Source organism: Cyprinodon tularosa, unplaced genomic scaffold (assembly GCF_016077235.1).
Source record: "Cyprinodon tularosa strain WSP-4 unplaced genomic scaffold, ASM1607723v1 ctg1616, whole genome shotgun sequence".
In the NCBI taxonomy this organism is placed as follows: Eukaryota; Metazoa; Chordata; class Actinopteri; order Cyprinodontiformes; family Cyprinodontidae; genus Cyprinodon; species Cyprinodon tularosa.
In genome coordinates this window covers 15911-37613 of record NW_024038456.1, presented here as the reverse complement: position 1 = coordinate 37613, position 21703 = coordinate 15911, and the positions used below count along the sequence as shown (strand labels likewise).

At 48.8% G+C, this 21703-nt stretch overlaps 1 protein-coding gene across 1 annotated transcript in view; it reads right to left on the bottom strand.

Moving 5' to 3' along the window:
• Positions 1 to 9: 9 nt before the first annotated feature.
• Positions 10 to 21703, bottom strand: part of LOC119780529 (cubilin-like) — a gene marked incomplete at both ends in the record, with an annotated part of 37183 nt that continues 15489 nt past the window's right edge. The window contains 7 exons of the mRNA XM_038280604.1: positions 10 to 209; positions 306 to 462; positions 544 to 725; positions 3366 to 3534; positions 12731 to 12912; positions 13167 to 13326; positions 19917 to 20104. Coding sequence (XP_038136532.1) covers positions 10 to 209; positions 306 to 462; positions 544 to 725; positions 3366 to 3534; positions 12731 to 12912; positions 13167 to 13326; positions 19917 to 20104 — 1238 coding nt within the window. The remainder of the gene's footprint in view (positions 210 to 305; positions 463 to 543; positions 726 to 3365; positions 3535 to 12730; positions 12913 to 13166; positions 13327 to 19916; positions 20105 to 21703) is intronic.

The following is a 21703-nucleotide window of genomic DNA, read 5'->3' as shown; positions in this document are numbered from 1 at the left end:
GACGGAAACCCTGCCCCTCCTGATGAGGACGGTAACCATGACCTCCATGATGAGGACGGTAACCATGACCACCATGATGAGGACGGTAACCATGACCACCATGATGAGGACGGTAACCATGACCACCATGATGAGGATGTTTGTATAGGATACATATACATATTTATTCAGTTGTGCTGATAATGAGTCAGAATGCAGAGCCTCTCTACCTTAGAACCAACGACGATATATTCAGTCAGACGACGTGACTGGAAACAGGTGGAGAAAGACTACCACCATAGACTGAGCCCTGAACAGGAACGTACCTTCAGAGAACCTAGCGCTGAACCCTCGATGGTTTCTGCTAGAATCGGACCGAAATCGGACATAGATGGTGTTGGTGGTGGAGGTTATGGGTTGAGGAGTGCTGGAGCCACAAACACGGGACAGCAGAGGAAAGGAAGCGCTGGAACCATCATGGATCTACAGCAGGAGGAGGTCACCTCGCTGATCATTGCCATCATCAATCATATTCATCTCTAAACAGATCAGAGGGTCTCTCACCTCTACATAATCCCAGGTACAGTTTGTGTGGTATTCAATGTCCAGGTCAGTGAAGTTCAGGAGGACTCGGTGGCTGACCTCCACACTGATCACCCAGGAACAGTCCACGTTGTTGGGGTAGCTGGCCGGATACAGCGGTGAGTGGATCTCACCTGCCGGAGCGGTGACTGGGCCTCCACAGCCTGCAGGAACAAACAGCATCTGGTTAAGGTCAGTGAGGCTGGTCGGAGACGGCAGGACGCGTCCCATCGTCCGTCTGAAGGCATGGATGGAGCGAGGAGCCGGTACCTTCTCACCAACTGTGCTGGATGTAAGAATATTTGAGGTCGTTTGAACTAATAGACCCCTTCCTGGGCCTGTGTGTTCAGACTGGGAGATGAGGTCACAGATATAGAATAACAGCAGATAAAATCAATCCAGATTCCTGGAGGAGATCCTGTTTTAGCCAAAAGAAGGATGTTGGACTGCAGGTCCTCTTAAAGCTCACTACGCTTGTGTAGGGTCAGCGGGTGAACTTTCCTTTTATCTTCAGAGCAGAGACACTAGAGTCCACGGACAGAGTGAAACGCACTGACTTCCCCATGTGCATGAGGTTATCAGACATGCACCTCTAAGATAAAAACAGAGCAAACACTCGTGGTGCACACAGATACACTACCATGTTAGAATATGGTAGAAACAGGCTGGGGTGGGGCTCTTTGGGACATTTATACGCGGCTGTGTTTTGTTCCACTCCCCAGGAGTGGGTTTAAATGTCTACGCCTGCCTCCACGCAGCCATCCCTCCGGTATCGCCGCATGTTTACCTGATAGAAAGGAATCGGCAGGAAGATTAGGGTGATGACGCAGAGGCCATCCAAAAATAAACCATCCAAGAAAAGAAGAAGCTGCTCAGGCTTTGACTGATGTCACTGGTAAAACATCCTTAGAACACCACAGGGTGTTATGTGGTTTCTGTCTTTGTTCAGAGGGCTGAATGGACATTATAATAATTATTGACTCATTTCAGGCATAGCAGCAGCTAAAGTCCCGCCTCAGGAGGAAGGTTTGGTGAAATCTGCTGGGCTGACTGATGGTGACGTCCTCCAGCAGCTGGTCTGTAGACCTGTGAACTAACATTCCAGAAATCGTTCAGGTCTTTGCCTTTTATCGGACGCTTGTTCAGCAGAACCGTCTCAACAGCTGGCTGCAGACCTAAAGCATCTGCATCATCTCCAAAGTCCTACTAGCATAGCAGAGGGCGCGTTAGGAGCCCCTGAATGTCTGACATTTTGTTCAGAATGTATTTAATCCATGGGAATAGAAAAAGATGGGAAGGATGGCTGATCTTTTAACAGTTTAACTGTTAAAACATGAAAAATATCAGCAGTACCACCTTAATACCACCTAATTCCTGCTGCTACTGCTCTGTTCAACACAGTTCAACATCTATAAATATATATCTATATTTCAGGCAGACCAAACTGGCTCATTTTTCACTTCTAAACAGACATCCCATAATGGCATCTACTGTGTGTTATGCAACGTTCACACCGCAAGCAGCAGGAGCAGCAGAAACGCACCTGCTGCTTCATTTCTAATGCTCGTACCAGTTTAGTTCTGACGCGCGGCTGAAGCATCTCTGCTGCTCTAGCTGCGCCGTGTTAAAGTGGGTCTGATGCGCGGTGGGCGGAGCTACTCTTTCCTTTCTCTGCCTGGAACAATGGCAGCTATATTAGCTGTGATCAGCGGGTAGAAAGTAGTTAGAATCTATGTTGAAGTGAGAAAGTCCTCCTGAAAACATGGTCTGTGCAGTCAGTTCATCCAGATTACCATCCTGCCTTCAAAGATTATTTCTCTGTGGGAGCCGCTCAGACCCCCACATACCGGCGCTGCGCTGTCACTGGGAATCCCCAGCAGCAGCTGCCTCAGGCCCGCTCGCCTCTCCAGGGTTTTCCCCTCCTGTTGGTGGCGGCTGGAAGTAGATGTTAGCGTTTTTCAGGTCTGTGCTACAAACTGCAGGCAGCAGGATAATAAAAGCCAACATATTCTGCCGGCAGGTTTCTACATTTGAAGTTAATTTAGGCGTTAATAAACTGTTTCAGAGGAGTGATCATAGCGCTCTGCATCAGCAGTGCTGCGTCTGACTCCCTGCCAGCTCCCAGATCAGCTTCGCTCATTGGTTGATGCCGCGTCCAGCAGCTAAAGGTCAATGTTTCAAGCTCTGGCATCTGCTGCTCCTGCTGCTGCTCCTGTTCCTGCTCCTGCTCCTGCTGTTCCTGCTGCTGCTCCTGTTCCTGCTCCTGCTGCTGCTCCTGCTCCTGCTGCTCCTGCTGCTGCTCCTGCTGCTGCTCCTGTTCCTGCTGCTGCTCCTGCTCCTGCTGCTCCTGCTGCTGCTCCTGCTGCTGCTCCTGCTCCTGTTCCTGCTCCTGCTGCTGCTCCTGCTGCTGCTCCTGTTCCTGCTCCTGCTGCTCCTGCTGCTGCTCCTGTTCCTGCTCCTGCTCCTGCTGCTGCTCCTGCTGCTCTAGACGCTGCAGGACCTTTTGCTGCGCATTGATGCGCGTCAACCTTTGACTCTGCATGTGAACCAGCTTCTTCTGCTGCCTCCAGCGCTAGCCGTCTGAACGTGGCATAATCCTCTTAATTCAAACTAGGAAGCTCCTTCCTGCAGTATAGAGTCCCAGCAATGGAAGCAAACTGAGCTGAATACTAATACAGCGTTAATACAACCAGGCTGAACGTGTTACAGGACTTAGTTTTCTGCTTTAGCTGCTATCAGATCAGCGAGCTTTAGTTCCTAGACCGTGTTACTGATGTAACTTTGAGCCCTCAGCACAGACTCACCTCCCTGGACCTCCACCCAGCTGGCATTGAATCCTCGGCCGCTGACGTAGGCATCAGACTTGAAGCGTACTGTGAGCAGGTTCCCAGTGCTGGAGACCTGCATGGGGCTGGAGGTGGTGCTGCACAGCTGGGCCAGCCGAGGGGCCTGCAGGTCTGGGCCTCCATACACCTAAAGGGATTCAGGAGTCAGTCAGAACTAGAGCCAAACAGGCAAGAATGTTAAAAAAACATCAAATATGAAAAAAGGTCAGAAGTTATGAGAAGTGATACAATTCAATTCTATTCAGTTTATTTCTATAGCTCCAATTCACATCATGTCATCTCAGGTCACTTTCCGGTTCACCAGATCATCCAGTCAGATTGATTCAAAGTTTTCTATCTAAGGAAAACCAGCTGATTGCATCAACTCATTGACTCTTCAGCAATCCCTCACACTAAGCATGCTTGTAGCGACAGTGGAGAGGAAAAACTCCCTTTGAACAGGAAGAACCTCCAGCAGAACCAGGCTCAGTGTGAGCGACCATCTGCTGAGGCCCACTGGGGTTCAAGGAGACAGAAGCAGAGATACAAAAAGCAGCTGTAAAAGGCGGCCCCGTCCAGGAAACACACAGCCAGGCAGACGAGCTCCAAGGCAGCTCCCATGTCAGAGGACGAAGAGAGCACATCCACTCAGTCACGGTCAGAGCAACAGGACCACACTGGAAAACAGGCCGATCTCCAACATCTATAAACAAGGGTGTTGATAGAAGCAGCACAGCTGATGTTTCTTTCCAGGATGACGTCACAGCCAAACAGGAACAGACGAGGCAAAGCTACTCTGAGGAAAAGCAGAGAGAGCAGAAGGTTAGAGATTGAACTAACAGATTCTGCAGAATAGGAGAACAGAGAGAGAATGAAGCAGAATGATGAAATGGGGGTCCCTATGTCCTCCAAAAGTCTAAGCCTATAGCAGCATAAGTATAGAGATAGCTCAGGATAACCTGAGCCACTCTAACTAGAAGCTTTATCAAAAAGGAAAGTTTTAAGCCTAGCCTTAAAAGTAGACAGGGTGTCTGCCTCACGGACTAAAACTGGTAGTTGGTTCCACAGGAGAGGAGCCTGAGAACTAAAAGATCTGCTTCCCATTCTACTTTTAGAAATTCTAGGAACCACTAGTAAACCTGCAGATTGAGAGCGAAGTGCTCTGTTAGGAACATAAGGAACAATCAGATCTCTGATATCAGATGGAGCTTGGCCATTTAAGGCTTTATATGTGAGAAGGAGGATTTTAAATTCTATTCTGCATTTAACAGGAAGCCAATGAAGAGAAGCCAGGATAGGAGAGATATGATCTCTCTTTTTCATTTTCATCAGAACTCTGGCTGCAGCATTTTGGATCAGCTGAAGGCTTTTAACTACAGTTTGTGGACTTCCTGATAGTAAAGAATTACAATAGTCCAGCCTTGAAGTAACAAATGCAGGGACTAGTTTCTCAGCATCACCCCTGGACAGGAGATTTCTAATCTTTGCAATGTTCCTGAGATGAAAGAAGGAAATTCTAGAAACCTCTTTGATCTGGGATTTAAATGAAAGGTCCTGATCACAAATAAGAACAAATATTAATTTTATTATCTGAGACCAATTTAATCCAGCTCAAATGAAGTGACTGACTAATCAGCTTCTTTTTCAGAGACTCTGGTCCAAAGACTATAACTTCTGTTTTGTCTGCATTCAGAAGCAGAAAGTTAAGAGTCATCCAGGTTTTTATGTCTTCAAGACATGCCTGTAATCTATGTAATTGTTGGGATCTGGAGCTGTACCACCTTTCTCCAGCAGAGTGCGCCGTGGATCCTCCTGAGCTGAGCCCCCAACACACCTGTGGCGCATCTCGTCATCAGAGGATCCTCCTGTTTATAACCTGCCTTCAGACCTTGCCTCAACGCCGCAGTGTTGATCCAGTTTGGTTAGCACCTGAGCCTAGCAAACACCTGAGAATCTAGCTATCTCTGTTGAGATAAGATTCTAACACCTCCTTGTCTCTGCCTCACAGGAATCCTGTCACTCCTTGAAGCTCTGGATGAGCTTAACCTGCCGAGCCTGCCCTCTGAGCCAAACCTGAAGACTCTTCTCTGGATTCCCCTGCAGCTCTTGGCTAAGAGCTGGAAACCCAAACCAAGGTCTGCCCTCAAGTCAGAAGTAAGACGCTGAAGCGGTTATTGGACTCTGCTGAACTAAACAGTCTCTGGACCCAACAGTTCCTCTCTCAAAGTATAACCCAGACTCCTCAAGGTATTCTTCAGCAACTCTCAAACTCAAACTCTTCAGTCCCAGAGCTAACTGAACTGTCATCCCTACATACTCCAGTGAACCTGCCTCCCGGCCTGAACCAGTTCCAGTGTTATCACTCATGTGCTTGTGCTTAAATAAACTCTGTTAAACTTTTCATCAGACTCCGTTGTGTTCTGCATATTGGGCTTTTCTGGACCAATCATGACAGAACACTGCGGCCAAACACAAGGCCCAGCAGACCACCTCCGTCGTAGGCTGGAGGAGCAAGACGCTCAAATCCAAGGACAGACCCAAACCCTGCGTGAGTTACATAACATGGTCAATTACCATAACCAAATGCTTCAGAACTATGCTAACTACATGAGCAATGCTAACGCCACGTCGGCAGCACAACCTTTTCCGGGACCAGTTCCGCCTCCGAGGTCACCGGCTGTGATGTCATCACCTGAGTTCCGACCTTTTCAGGTAATATGAAAGACTGTAAAGGATTTTTGTTTCAGTGCAGACTTATTTTTCAGAACTCTCCTGGCAGTTTCCCAGCTGATCAGAAAAAGATAACATTTATTCTGTCCCAACTAACCGGACGAGCCCTAGAGTGGGCGGAGGCAAGGTTTGCCTCTGAAGACAGCCTCAGATGTGATTTTTCCGATTTTGTTTCTGAGTTTTCCCAGGTGTTTAATCAAGAGTCTGACCAAACAATTGATTCTCGTGGTCTGTTGAATCTAAGACAGGGAGATTCCTCTGTAGCGGATTTTTCCATCAACTTCCGGGTCAAAGCCGCAGCTTCCGGATGGAATCAATGCGCTCTCAAAAGTGCATATTTCAAGGCTCTAAATGACAATATTAAAGATGAACTTGCAACCCTCGACGAACCAGCAACTCTTGAGAAATTAATCCGCCTAACTATTAGGTTGGATAACAGAATCCGTGCTAAAAACAGTTCAAAAGAAAGGAATCAAGGTTTTTCTGAGTCAGCCCCTGCATCTAATAATGCAACTGTTTTTTCTGGTCCCACAGAACCCCTTTCCAAGCCGAGGTTTAAAACCCAGTCACTCTCTATGCCAGTTCAGGTCTCTCATGCAGTGGAGACGGAAGCCAAACCCATGCAGGTTGGACATACGAGGCTAACCCCTGAGGAAAGGCTAAGATGTTTCAGAGGCAAGTTATGCATCTACTGTGGTGAGACTGGCCATTTCATCGCTTCATGCCCAGCTAAGTCAAAAGCCGGGGCCCGTCAGAGGATCTGAGGAGTCTGACGGGCCATTTGAATTCTGAGAAATCTCCTCATCTGATGCTCCCAGCCACTTTGTTTTTCTCTGACCAGAATCTCACTTTATCTGCCTTCATCGACTCTGGCTGTGAACGTAATTTGATAGACTCCAACCTGGTTCAGCAGCTACAAATTGAAACTATCCCTTTATCCAAGCCTCTTAGTGTCTCCGCAATCGATGGGAAGAGACTCCACCAGGTTACCCACCAAACACAACCTCTCGAGCTGTTGATCTCAGGTAACCATCGTGAAACTCTGACATTTTTTGTTCTTCCTTCTACATGTTCTCCCTTGGTGCTTGGTTTTGAGTGGCTGGAACGACATAATCCCCATATAAACTGGGCTGAACGCCACATTGAGTCTTGGTCGACCTCATGTCATGAAACATGTCTCCGTTCTGCAGCTCCCGCTGTAAGGTCTCCTAGAGGCGGGGGGGAGATGGACTCTCCTGACCTTACATCTGTCCCGTCCGAGTACCATGATCTGGCTCCTGTCTTCAGTAAGGTCAGTGCTACGTCTCTTCCACCTCACTATTACCTGGAGCTCCCCTGCCCAGCAGTAGACTTTACAACATTTCCAAGCCAGAACGAGAAACTATGGAAAAATATATTAACGAGTCTCTAGCTGCTGGAATAATCCGTCCATCTTCTTCTCCGTTGGGTGCTGGTTTCTTTTTTGTGGGCAAAAAGGATGGTTCCATAAGACCTTGTATAGACTACAGAGGCCTGAACCAAATAACAGTTAAAAATAAATACCCACTTCCGTTGCTAGCATCAGCCTTCGAACCAGTACAAGGGGCTACTGTCTTCACTAAGCTCGATCTAAGGAACGCTTATCACCTTCTCAGGATTAGAGATGGTGACGAATGGAAGACAGCCTTCAAAACTCCTTTGGGCCAGTTCGAGTATCTAGTTATGCCCTTTGGTCTCATTAACGCCCCTGCATGTTTCCAAGCCCTGGTCAACGATGTCCTAAGAGACTTTTTAAATGTCTTCGTGTTTGTATGCATTGATGACATTCTAATCTATTCTAAGAATCTTCCTGAGCATAAGAAACATGTCCGCCTGGTCCTGCAAAGATTATTGGAGAACAAACTTTTTGTAAAAGCCGAAAAATGCGAGTTTCATCAACCATCAGTCACCTTTTTTGGGTTTGTGCTCGAGGGCGGGCAGGTTAAGCCATCCGAAGAAAAGATAAAAGCAGTTTTGGAATAGCCGATACCTGAGAACCGTAAACAGCTGCAGAGATTCCTGGGTTTCGCCAACTTCTACCGTCGATTCATCAGGAACTACAGTCAGACAGCTCTTCCTCTAACAACTCTAACTTCAGTCAAAAAGACCTTCCTGTGGACCCCCGAAGCACAAAACGCTTTTGATAAACTAAAGACTTTGTTTTCCAGAGCCCCTATGTTAATTCAGCCCGATCCAACCAAGCAATTCATCCTCGAAGTGGACGCCTCTGACTCTCGTGTAGGAGCTGTGTTATCCCAAAGACTCGATTCTGATCAAAGAGTTCACCCTTGTGCATTTTTTTTTTCTCTCGTAGACTTTCACCAGCAGAACAGAACTACGACGTTGGGGACCGTGAACTTCTGGCCATCAAACTGGCATTGGAGCAGTGGAGACACTGGCTTGAGGGAGCTAAACACCCGGTTTTAGTATGGACTGATCACAAGAATCTAGCATACATCCAGTCCGCCAAACAAGCAAACCCTCGTCAGTCAAGGTGGTCTCTTTTCTTCTCTCGATTCAACCTCATTATCTCTTACAGACCCGGATCCAAAAACATCAAACCCGATTCTCTCTCTCGTCTTTATTCTGTTGATCAATCCGAGACGCCTGAACCCGTTCTCCCTGCTTCCTGCACTGTTGGAGTGGTTACCTGGGAGATCTCCGATCTTATAAACTCTGCTCTGGCTTCTGAACCTGACCCAGGTAACGGTCCTCCAAACAGAACCTATGTCCCTTCTTCTGTCAGATCTCGCCTGATTCAATGGATGCATACAGCCAAGTTTTCCGCTCATCCGGGGGTGAGCAGAACCATCGCCCTAATTTCTAGACATTTCTGGTGGCCTACCCTGCACAAAGACGTGAAGGAATATGTTTTGGCTTGCTCTACCTGCACCAGAAACAAAACCTCTCATCAACCACCCTCAGATCTGTTGCATCCTCTTCCTGTACCAACTCGTCCCTGGTCTCACATCGCCATCGACTTTGTCACTGGTCTCCCAATCTCCCGAGGTATGTCTACAATTTTTACCATCGTCGACCGATTTTCAAAGTCTTGCCATTTGATTCCTCTCAGGAAACTTCCCACGGCCTTCTAAACCGCCCAGCTCCTTGTGAAACATGTTTTTCGACTCCATGGAATCCCCCAGGAAATCCTTTCTGACCGCAGACCTCAGTTTATCTCCCAAGTCTGGAAGGCCTTCTGCGCAGCTCTCAACTGTAAGTCATCACTCACTTCTGGTTATCATCCACAGTCCAACAGTCAAACTGAAAGAATGAACCAGCAGCTCGAGTCTACTCTCCGTTGTCTGTCCTCCAACAACCTCACCGACTGGAGCCAATACCTCACATTGATTGAATATGCCCACAACTCTCTCAAGTCTGCTTCCACCGGCCAGTCAGCTTTCCAGGTTAGTCTCGGATATCAACCTCCTCTTTTTCCAGCAGACGAGAGAGAGATTTCGGTTCAGTCTGTCAACCATCACATCCGTCGTTATCAGCGAGTCTGGAGAGACACCATCGCTACACTCAACCGCTCTTCTGAGACCACCAAGCGCTTTGCAGACTCAAAGAGACGTCCTGCCCCAGAGTACGTCGTTGGTCAGGAGGTATGGCTCTCCACTCGGGAAATTCCCCTCAAGGGGATGTCTCGCAAGTTGTCTCCGAGATTCATTGGCCCGTACAAAATTGCCCAGGTTATTAACCCTTCTGCCGTACGCCTGCACCTTCCTTCGAGTCTTCGCATCCATCCCACGTTCCACGTTTCCCAGATTAAACCAGTTGTCTCTAGCCCTTTGTGCCCTCCATCCGACTCCCCTCCACCCACCCTGGACGTCGATGGACATCCTGCCTTCACCGTCCGCCGGATCGTGGACTCCCGTTGGCGAGGTCGCGGTTGGCAGTACCTCGTCGATTGGGAGGGCTACGGTCCGGAGGATCGCCAATGGGTTCCTGGCTCCTACATCCTCGATCCATCGCTGATTGAGGATTATGAGCACTCCCTCCCGTCAACATCTTCTGGACCACCAAGAGGCGGTCATTGACATGGGGGTACTGTTGGGATCTGGAGAAGTTCCACCTTTCTCCAGCAGAGTGTGCCATGGATCCTCCTGAGCTGAGCCTCCAACACACCTGTGGCGCATCTCGTCATCAGAGGATCCTCCTGTTTATAACCTGCCTTCAGACCTTGCCTCAACGCCGCAGTGTTGATCCAGTTTGGTTAGCACCTGAGCCTAGCAAACACCTGAGAATCTAGCTATCTCTGTTGAGATCAGATTCTAACACCTCCTTGTCTCTGCTTCACAGGAATCCTGTTTCTCTTGGAAGCTCTGGATGAGCTTAACCTGCCGAGCCTGCCCTCTGAGCCAAACCTGAAGACTCTTCTCTGGATTCCCCTGCAGCTCTTGGCTAAGAGCTGGAAACCCAAACCAAGGTCTGCCCTCAAGTCAGAAGTAAGACGCTGAAGCAGTTATTGGACTCTGCTGAACTAAACAGTCTCTGGACCCAACAGTTCCTCTCTCAAAGTATAACCCGGACTCCTCAAGGTATTCTTCAGCAACTCTCAAACTCAAACTCTTCAGTCCCAGAGCAAACTGAACTGTCATCCCTACAGACTCCAGTGAACCTGCCTCCCGGCCTGAACCAGTTCCAGTGTTATCACTCATGTGCTTGTGCTTAAATAAACTCTGTTAAACTTTTCATCAGACTCCGTTGTGTTCTGCATATTGGGCTTTTCTGAACCAATCATGACAGTAATGGGTTAGCTTCATCTGGATTATAGACAGATATGTGAAAAAGTGAAGTGAAAAGTGAAAGCCCTTTGGGAAACTCCTCCAACTCCCATTGTCATTGTGACACAGCACACACAAGTGAACACTGGACACCATGAAATTGCATTTATGCCTCACCCGTGCAAGGGGGCAGCCCTCAATGGCGCCCCAAGGGAGCAGTGTGGCGGGACGGTACCATGCTCAGGGTACCTCAGTCATGGAGGAGGATGGGGGAGAGCGCTGGTTAATTACTCCCCCCACCAACCTGGCGGGTCGGGATCCAAGTCTGACACCCTAACCGCTCACCCACGACTGCCAGCCATATAGCTGGGTATCATCAGCATAACAGTGGAAATTAATCCCATGCTGTCTAATAACTCTACCGATTGGGAGCATGTATAAAGTAAAGAGAATTGGTCCTAGCACTGATGCCTGTGGTACTCCACAGGTAACCTTTGAGCATGTTGAAAATCTATCATTAACATGAACAAACTGAATTCGATCAGATAGATAAGATTTAAACCAGTCTAGAGCTGTTCCTTTAATTCCAACAAAATATTCAAGTCTTTCTAAAAGAATATTATGGTCAACTGGATCAAATGCAGCACTGAGATCCAACAGGACGAGCACAGATACAAGTCCATTATCTGAGGCCATGAGAATATCATTAGTGACTTTCACCAGAGCTGTTTCAGTGCTATGATGAGCTCTAAAGCCAGACTGAAACTCTTCAAAAAGTTCATTATGGTGTAAATGATTGCAAACTTGTTTGGCAACTACTTTCACAAGAATTTTAGATCAGAAAAGGAAGATTGGATATAGGTCTATAATTGACCAAGTCATCTGGGTCAAGAGACGGTTTCTTAAGCAGAGATTTAATTACAGCAACCTTAAAAGCTTTAGGTACATATCCCTGTAACAGAGATAGATTAATCACATCTAAAATGGAGGAGGAGATCAAAGGGAATACCTCCTTGAATAACCTGGTTGGAACTGGATCTAACATACAAGTTGAAGGCTTAGATGAAGACAATAATTTTACTAACTCTGAAAGTTCAACTGGATCAAAGCAGTCTAAACCCGGTTCAGATTCCATGACTACCTCAGATGCTGCCCCCCCTCCAGAGATAAACCAATCGCGGATAGAGGAGTGCTTATGATCCTATTTTTAATTAGATCAATCTTATTTATAAAGAATCCCATAAAACCATTGCTGCTAAGAGCAGGTGGAATGGACGGTTCAACAGAGCTATGGCTCTGGGTGAGTTTGGCAACTGGATTAAAAAGAAATCTAGGATTATTCTTATTCTCCTCTATTAATGAGGAGAAGTATGCTGCTCTTGCTTTACAAAGGGTCCTCTTATACAGCAGTAAACTATTTTTCCAGTCTAGGTAGGACTCCCGCAGGCCTGTGGAGTGATATTTTCTCTCCAGTTTCCTAGCATTTTGCTTCAAAGTGCGCAGCTCTGCATTAAACCAAGGAGTAAACTATCTAATTTTAACGGTTGCTGCCGCAATTACACTTTATACTAGTACGGCCAAAAGAAAAGCATGTTCCCCAGGGTCACACGCCCTGTAGGGCAACATAAATCAATGTGATTATCAATCAAATCAAGTCATTAACTAGCAGACTTTTAGAGGAAAGATAAGGTCCTGAATAGATCTAGATTGATCCGACCAAACCACAGCCCGGTTTATAAAAGATAAGGTCCTGAATAGATCTAGATTAATCCGACCAAACCACAGCCCGGTTTATAAAAGATAAGGTCCTGAATAGATCTAGATTAACCCGACCAAACCACAGCAGACCCAATAGAACCTCACACTTACTTCTAGAACGTCATAGTTGCAGTCTGCGTGGAACTCCACATCAAACTCGTGGATGGTCATGGTGATGCTGCTTCCAGGTGAGGTGGTGACGTACCAGATGCACTCTCTGTTTTCAGGGTACTTGTTGGGGTAACCCGGGCTGCTGATGGAGCCGCTGGGCCCATGGAGATCTCCTCCACATCCTGCAGGGACACAGAAGCCCTAGAGTGACTCCTGGTCTGAGGATGGTTATGTTACAGCCAGGGGTCTGAACCATGGACTATTAGTGAACGGCCTGCAATACTAACTGCACAGGAACCCTGTTTGCTCTTCAGGGGCTGAATGTTTAAAATAATGAAGACAATTTCTCTTTTGTATGTTCTAACTGATCAGCCTTTGATGTTTTGACCTGAACGTGTGGCTGCATGTTTCAGGCATGATGACACTCAGCTCTTACCGTTCTGGTACCACATCATCTGGAAGCCGGCCATGGAAATGGAGGAGTCACTTCTAAACACCACGGTTAGGGCGGAGCCTGTAGTGCTGCTGGCTGGAGGGGGCGTGTTCCCACAGAACGCACCAATCAAAGGAGCCTGCTCATCAGGCCCGTTATAGAGCTAGAACCAACAGATTGGGGGAAAATAGAATATAAATATCACGCTGTTAAAGACCTCAGTTTTGTTATGCTTTAAATATTCAGACAATGATTTGCAGCACAGAGAGCTTCTGGTTGGACTCACTGTTCACCTTTGAACACTAGTGACTCTATGAGGCGGTTATAGATCTATGCCTCATCATGGAGGGTGAAACCAAAGATAAAGGAGAGGTAATGCTTGGTCTTCTGTCCCTAAATGCCACAGAGCCAGGCTTCAGGAGGCATCAACCCGTCTTCCACCATCCATGAAAGTAGCAGATTAGCCTTTTTCTCGGATTTAGCTTCTTCCAGTCGGGTCCAGCTGAGGAAGCCTGGTGTGCTGCGGACCTCCCTGTATGTCTTTCTTCATCAGACCCCCTGTCTGCACCTCTAGTATGGAGGTTCATGCATTTTGTTCCTCAATGGAGACCAAAGGACTGAAGGCCATCATCTGTCTAGTAAAGCTGGCTCTGCTGAGGCGTAGACCTCAGGACTGAAGGCTATTGTTGGTCTGGTAAAGCTGGCTCTGCTGAGGCGTAGACCTCAGGACTGAAGGCCATTGTTGGTCTGGTAAAGCAGGCTCTGCTGAGGCGTAGACCTCAGGACTGAAGGCCATGGTCTGTGTGGTAAAGCTGGCTCTGCGGAGGCGTAGACCTCAGGACTGAAGGCCATGGTCTGTCTGGTAAAGTAGGCTCTGCTGAGGCGCAGACCTCAGGACTGAAGGCCATGGTCTGTGTGGTAAAGCTGGCTCTGCGGAGGCGTAGACCTCAGGACTGAAGGCCATGGTCTGTCTGGTAAAGTAGGCTCTGCTGAGGCGCAGACCTCAGGACTGAAGGCCATGGTCTGTGTGGTAAAGTAGGCTCTGCTGAGGCGCAGACCTCAGGACTGAAGGCCATGGACTGTCTGGTGAAGCTGGCTCTGCTGAGGCGTAGACCTCAGGACTGAAGGCCATGGTCTGTCTGGTGAAGCTGGCTCTGCTGAGGCGTAGACCTCAGGACTGAAGGCCATGGTCTGTGTGGTGAAGCTGGCTCTGCTTAGGCGTAGACCTCAGGACTGAAGGCCATCGTCTGTGTGGTGAAGCTGGCTCTGCTGAGGCGCAGACCTCAGGACTGAAGGCCATGGTCTGTGTGGTAAAGCTGGCTCTGCTGAGGCGTAGACCTCAGGACTGAAGGCCATGGTCTGTGTGGTAAAGCTGGCTCTGCTGAGACCTAGACCTCAGGACTGAAGGCCATGGTCTGTGTGGTAAAGCTGGCTCTGCCGAGGCGTAGACCTCAGGACTGAAGGCCATGGTCTGTCTGGTAAAGCTGGCTCTGCTGAGGCGTAGACCTCAGGACTGAAGGCCATGGTCTGTGTGGTAAAGCTGGCTCTGCTGAGACCTAGACCTCAGGACTGAAGGCCATGGTCTGTGTGGTAAAGCTGGCTCTGCCGAGGCGTAGACCTCAGGACTGGAGGCCATGGTCTGTGTGGTAAAGCTGGCTCTGCTGAGGCGTAGACCTCAGGACTGGAGGCCATGGTCTGTGTGGTAAAGCTGGCTCTGCTGAGGCGTAGACCTCAGGACTGGAGGCCATGGTCTGTCTGGTAAAGCTGGCTCTGCTGAGGCGTAGACCTCAGGACTGGAGGCCATGGTCTGTCTGGTAAAGTTGGCTCTGCTGAGACGTAGACCTCAGGACTGGAGGCCATGGTCTGTCTGGTAAAGTAGGCTCTGGCCTCAGAACTGAAGGCCATGGTCTATGTGGTAAAGCTGGCTCTGCTGAGACTTAGACCTCAGGACTGAAGGCCATGGTCGTGTGGTAAAGTAGGCTCTGCTGAGACGTAGACCTCAGGACTGAAGGCCATGGTCTGTCTGGTAAAGTAGGCTCTGCTGAGACGTAGAACTCAGGACTGAAGGCCATGGTCTGTGTGGTAAAGTAGGCTCTGCTGAGACGTAGACCTCAGGACTGAAGGCCATCGTCTGTCTGGTAAAGCTGGCTCTGCTGAGACATAGACCTCAGGACTGAAGGCCATGGTCTGTGTGGTAAAGCTGGATCTGCTGAGACGTAGACCTCAGGACTGAAGGCCATTGTCTATGTGGTAAAGTAGGCTCTGCTGAGACGTAGACCTCAGGACTGAAGGCCATGGTCTGTGTGGTAAAGCTGGCTCTGCTGAGACATAGACCTCAGGACTGAAGGCCATGGTCTGTGTGGTAAAGCTGGCTCTGCTGAGACGTAGACCTCAGGACTGAAGGCCATGGTCTGTCTGGTAAAGTAGGCTCTGCTTAGGAGTAGACCTCAGGACTGGAGGCCATGGTCTGTCTGGTAAAGTAGGCTCTGCTGAGGAGTAGACCTCAGGACTGAAGGCCATGGTCTGTCTAGTAAAGCTGGCTCTGCTGAGACATAGACCTCAGGACTGAAGGCCATCGTCTGTCTGGTAAAGTAGGCTCTGGCCTCAGGACTGAAGGCCATGGTCTGTCTGGTAAAACTGGCTCTGCTGAGGCGTAGACCTCAGGACTGGAGGCCATGGTCTGTCTGGTAAAGCTGGCTCTGCTGAGGCGTAGACCTCAGGACTGAAGGCCATGGTCTGTCTGGTAAAGCTGGCTCTGCTGAGGCGTAGACCTCAGGACTGGAGGCCATGGTCTGTCTGGTAAAGCTGGCTCTGCTGAGGCGTAGACCTCAGGACTGAAGGCCATGGTCTGTGTGGTGAAGCTGGCTCTGCTGAGGCGTAGACCTCAGGACTGGAGGCCATCGTCTGTGTGGTAAAGCTGGCTCTGCTGAGGCGTAGACCTCAGGACTGAAGGCCATGGTCTGTGTGGTGAAGCTGGCTCTGCTGAGGCGTAGACCTCAGGACTGAAGGCCATCGTCTGTCTGGTAAAGCTTGCTCTGCTGAGGCGTAGACCTCAGGACTGAAGGCCATGGTCTGTCTGGTAAAGTAGGCTCTGCTGAGACGTAGACCTGAGGACTGAAGGCCATGGTCTGTCTGGTAAAGCTGGCTCTGCTGAGGCGTAGACCTCAGGACTGAAGGCCATGGTCTGTGTGGTAAAGCTGACTCTGCTGAGGCATAGTCCTCAGGACTGAAGGCCATGGTCTGTCTGGTAAAGCTGGCTCTGCTGAGGCGTAGACCTCAGGACTGAAGGCCATGGTCTGTCTGGTAAAGCTGGCTCTGCTGAGGCGTAGACCTCAGTACTGAAGGCCATGGTCTGTCTGGTAAAGCTGGCTCTGCTGAGGCGTAGACCTCAGGACTGAAGGCCATGGTCTGTCTGTTAAAGCTGGCTCTGCTGAGACGTAGACCTCAGGACTGAAGGCCATGGTCTGTGTGGTAAAGTAGGCTCTGCTGAGACGTAGACCTCAGGACTGAAGGCCATGGTCTGTGTGGTAAAGTAGGCTCTGCTGAGACGTAGACCTCAGGACTGAAGGCCATGGTCTGTCTGTTAAAGCTGGCTCTGCTGAGACGTAGACCTCAGGACTGAAGGCCATCATCTGTGTGGTAAAGCTGGCTCTGCTGAGGCGTAGACCTCAGGACTGAAGGCCATGGTCTGTGTGGTAAAGCTGGCTCTGCTGAGACGTAGAACTCAGGACTGAAGGCCATGGTCTGTGTGGTAAAGTAGGCTCTGCTGAGACGTAGACCTCAGGACTGAAGGCCATGGTCTGTCTGTTAAAGCTGGCTCTGCTGAGATGTAGACCTCAGGACTGAAGGCCATGGTCTGTGTGGTAAAGCTGGCTCTGCTGAGACGTAGACCTCAGGACTGAAGGCCATGGTCTGTGTGGTAAAGTAGGCTCTGCTGAGACGTAGACCTCAGGACTGGAGGCCATGGTCTGTGTGGTAAAGCTGGCTCTGCCGAGGCGTAGACCTCAGGACTGAAGGCCATGGTCTGTGTGGTAAAGCTGGCTCTGCCGAGGCGTAGACCTCAGGACTGAAGGCCATGGTCTGTGTGGTAAAGCTGGCTCTGCCGAGGCGTAGACCTCAGGACTGAAGGCCATGGTCTGTGTGGTAAAGTAGGCTCTGCTGAGACGTAGACCTCAGGACTGGAGGCCATGGTCTGTCTGGTAAAGTAGGCTCTGCTGAGACGTAGACCTGAGGACTGAAGGCCATGGTCTGTGTGGTAAAGCTGACTCTGCTGAGGCATAGTCCTCAGGACTGAAGGCCATGGTCTGTCTGGTAAAGCTGGCTCTGCTGAGGCGTAGACCTCAGGACTGAAGGCCATGGTCTGTGTGGTAAAGCTGGCTCTGCTGAGGCGTAGACCTCAGTACTGAAGGCCATGGTCTGTCTGGTAAAGCTGGCTCTGCTGAGACGTAGACCTCAGGACTGAAGGCCATGGTCTGTGTGGTAAAGTAGGCTCTGCTGAGACGTAGACCTCAGGACTGAAGGCCATGGTCTGTGTGGTAAAGTAGGCTCTGCTGAGACGTAGACCTCAGGACTGAAGGCCATGGTCTGTCTGTTAAAGCTGGCTCTGCTGAGACGTAGACCTCAGGACTGAAGGCCATCATCTGTCTGGTAAAGCTGGCTCTGCTGAGGCGTAGACCTCAGGACTGAAGGCCATGGTCTGTGTGGTAAAGCTGGCTCTGCTGAGACGTAGAACTCAGGACTGAAGGCCATGGTCTGTGTGGTAAAGTAGGCTCTGCTGAGACGTAGACCTCAGGACTGAAGGCCATGGTCTGTCTGTTAAAGCTGGCTCTGCTGAGATGTAGACCTCAGGACTGAAGGCCATGGTCTGTGTGGTAAAGCTGGCTCTGCTGAGACGTAGACCTCAGGACTGAAGGCCATGGTCTATGTGGTAAAGTAGGCTCTGCTGAGACGTAGACCTCAGGACTGGAGGCCATGGTCTGTGTGTTAAAGCTGGCTCTGCTGAGGCGTAGACCTCAGGACTGAAGGCCATGGTCTGTGTGATAAAGCTGGCTCTGCTGAGGCGTAGACCTCAGGACTGAAGGCCATGGTCTGTGTGATAAAGCTGGCTCTGCCGAGGCGTAGACCTCAGGACTGAAGGCCATGGTCTGTGTGATAAAGCTGGCTCTGCTGAGGCGTAGACCTCAGGACTGAAGGCCATGGTCTGTGTGGTAAAGCTGGCTCTGCTGAGACGTAGAACTCAGGACTGAAGGCCATGGTCTGTGTGATAAAGCTGGCTCTGCTGAGGCGTAGACCTCAGGACTGAAGGCCATGGTCTGTGTGGTAAAGCTGGCTCTGCCGAGGCGTAGACCTCAGGACTGAAGGCCATGGTCTGTGTGGTAAAGTAGGCTCTGCTGAGACGTAGACCTCAGGACTGAAGGTCACTTTTTTATAAATAGTTGAGGGAACTGTTTAAGAGTATAAGCCACCACTTAAACTAGGAGTATGGAAATGTAATATATACGCGAGGGTTTTTTGTTAAACTGAAATTTGACCAAAATACCACTAGAGTGAGGAGCACCGCCCCTCATACAGAGCTTGGGGAAGAACACAGCGGTCGTTCCTTCAATCACTGAAGCTATCTATGTTCACAGTTTCAGGCTTTGCACTCTGAAAGGAAGAGAAGTGAAGACCTCAACAGAATATCCTTTGTTGCAACTGTTTCAACCCAGTTGAGACGTGTAACAAAGACCCTCATTGGTCTGGTAATGATGGGACAGGACAGGGCTGCCCACCTCTTCCAGGAGAACAAGTGGTCTGCATCGTCCTGCTCGTCCCTCTGGTCTGAATTCCACTCAGATCATGTGTGAGAGGACGGTTATGGAAAATGGCCGTCCCTTCCAGACAGTGGATGTCCTTCATGGAGCATCCTCCTCCTCCTTCCTGTGTTTCTCAGCTTTTTAGAAGATCAATAACGTTAAAGTCTCAATCATTAACAGCTGATTTCAATTGTTTGTAATACATTTGCTGATGGGGACGAGATGGGGGGGGTGGGGGGTCAAAGGTCACTGGCTTGCTCAAGGGAGAGAAAAGTTTAGGAGCTACATGGAAATGATTGGCTGGAGCTTCAGGTGAAGCTTCCATATTACATTTAAACTAACGCTTCATTTCTTAATAAATGTGAATAGAACATGAATAAAGCTGCCTAATTGGTATCCTTCTGATTTCTCCACTGGTTCTCCATATGTGAGTTTTCTGTAATGGTGCTTAGATGTGATTTATTAAACTAAACCTTCTTTCCTAATCAGCAGTGGATGCTTTACATGGGAACCTCCTTTAGCTCCGCCTCTAACTGCTGTACCCTCTGTACCTGTGTACCGCACTGCACGGTGAACAGGTGCATCTTAAAGAGTGGGACAGCAGAATCCGCTGAGTTTGATGTTCTGGAGGCGCAGACAGATTTCCATTCCATAAGTAGGCCGCTGTAGATGGAATATATCAATATATTTAATGCTCCACGGCAAGAGCTTCCTGTTTCTCCATATTATGCAGTGAGATCCGATGATTGGTCGGTCCGTGTAGAAAGGATGCATGAACTCTGCTTATCCTGATGGATTCATGCGCTGCATAGATCTTCCTGCACGCTGAGGAGCTCAGAGGGAACATTGCCCACGGCGTAATGAACCCTACAGGTTGCCCTCTGTCTCCCCCCTCCATGAAGTCTCCTCTCCTGCCTTCAGCAGGCAGAGAGGAGTGAAGCAAAGTGAAAGTGTTCACCTTGATGTAGTCGAAGCTGCAGCTGGACGTGGCCTCTAGCTGGAAGGCGTTGAAGGTGTAGTTGATTGTGTTTCCAGTGCTGGCCTGGATGGTCCAGCTGCACAGACCGTTGGCTGGGTAGTTGTTTGGAAAGTTCAACGACTCGATCACTCCCTGGTGCCGGTGGGAGTAGACCACGCCATGACACCCTGAAAGCAAACGCCATCATCAGTTCTGGGTCTGACCCTTAAGCTAGATTAATGATGTTTAATCCTTCTAACGCCGTGTTTCTCCTCTAATGTGTTATATTGATAAACAGGATAAAGATCAGTTATAATGGAAGCTTCTCTGAGCATCACAGGAAGTCATGAACAGTTTAGTGTTTTAAACCTTCTTATGATGTTTGAACACAGGACTCCATCATCAGTGGCTGTTAAAGTATCTCAGACTGTAACTGGGTTAGACTAGCAGAGCAGTGGGTTTATGGGCTGGATTATCTAGAGGACCGTCCTGCAGCAGGAGGCCATCAGAGGAGCCCAGACTGAACACATGGAGGCACATGGAACATGGAAGCCCTCTAGTTTACATTTACAGCTTTTATAAAAACTGATCTGGTCAGATTCCAGTAAAGCACTGGAAACACGGATTCCCTCAGAAGGTTCTAGAAGAAATGTCATGACAACAGGCAACAGGAAGTGCCTCTTTCACCCCACTGGAAGTAGAGATTTAATGAAGAATTGAAAGAAAGGAGATTGTGTTTAATAGAGAGAGAAACAGCACTACAGCTGCAAAGGAGAGGAAGATGGAGACTGTTGCTCCAGTTAATGCGCAGGTGTATGAGGAGTGGGCTATGGCAGGCTGATTTAACATTTATTAAAACACTTTCCTCCCTGTTGTTCCAATCGGAGATCAATGAAATCAGATTCTTCCTGATCCCTGAGCCTAGAAACCTGGTATGCCATCCGGTGCAGTGAGGACTGTACAGCCTCCATTATCAGAGAAAATAAAGAAGTGGTTGATTAACTCACGGAGCAGCAGAGGAGAGCAAGGAACTCTGGGAAACATTCAGCTGGACCTTACCTAAGACCTCCCACCATCATTGAGAGGACCAATCACAGCAAAGCGCTCTGACCATCCAGAAGAATGATGGGTGGCTATCTGATTAGCATGTGACTGGACTGTGAGCAGGAGGCTGGTCCTCCATGCTATCAGAACTAGAGCTTGATCTGGTGGAGCTGACAGGATAAAGACTCCTGAGGAAACATCTGCAAACATCTCAGCAATAGACTGGCTGCCTTCCACTTTCAGCCCGTTTGTGGATATCAGGAGTACATGTTCACTAGAACGAATACATATCGATATGGCTTGCCATAGGCTGTTGGTACAGCAATAGCATTAGTTTTATTTCTTGAATGGTAGTAGATCAGTGGATCTATTTAGGTTAAATCATCTGTCAGCAGGTCAAGATGAAGAATAAAAACATTGTTCTAATGTATAGAACCTGTTCATCATCTCATGGGTTCCTCGTCATGTTGATTCAGTCTCTTTTATCGCCTTCTGCTGCACTTTTCTACTGAGCACATCAGCTTCACACGGTTTTATTTCTGGTAGTAAGGAGTAGCTAGCTTAGGCTAGCGCTAGCTTAGCATTGCTATGGCTTCTGTCTCTCGTCCTGTTGGATCTCAGTGCTGCATTTGATCCAGTTGATCATAATATTCTTTTAGAAAGACTTGAATATTTTGTTGGAATTAAAGGAACAGCACTAGACTGGTTTAAATCTGATCTATCTGATCGAATTCAGTTTGTTC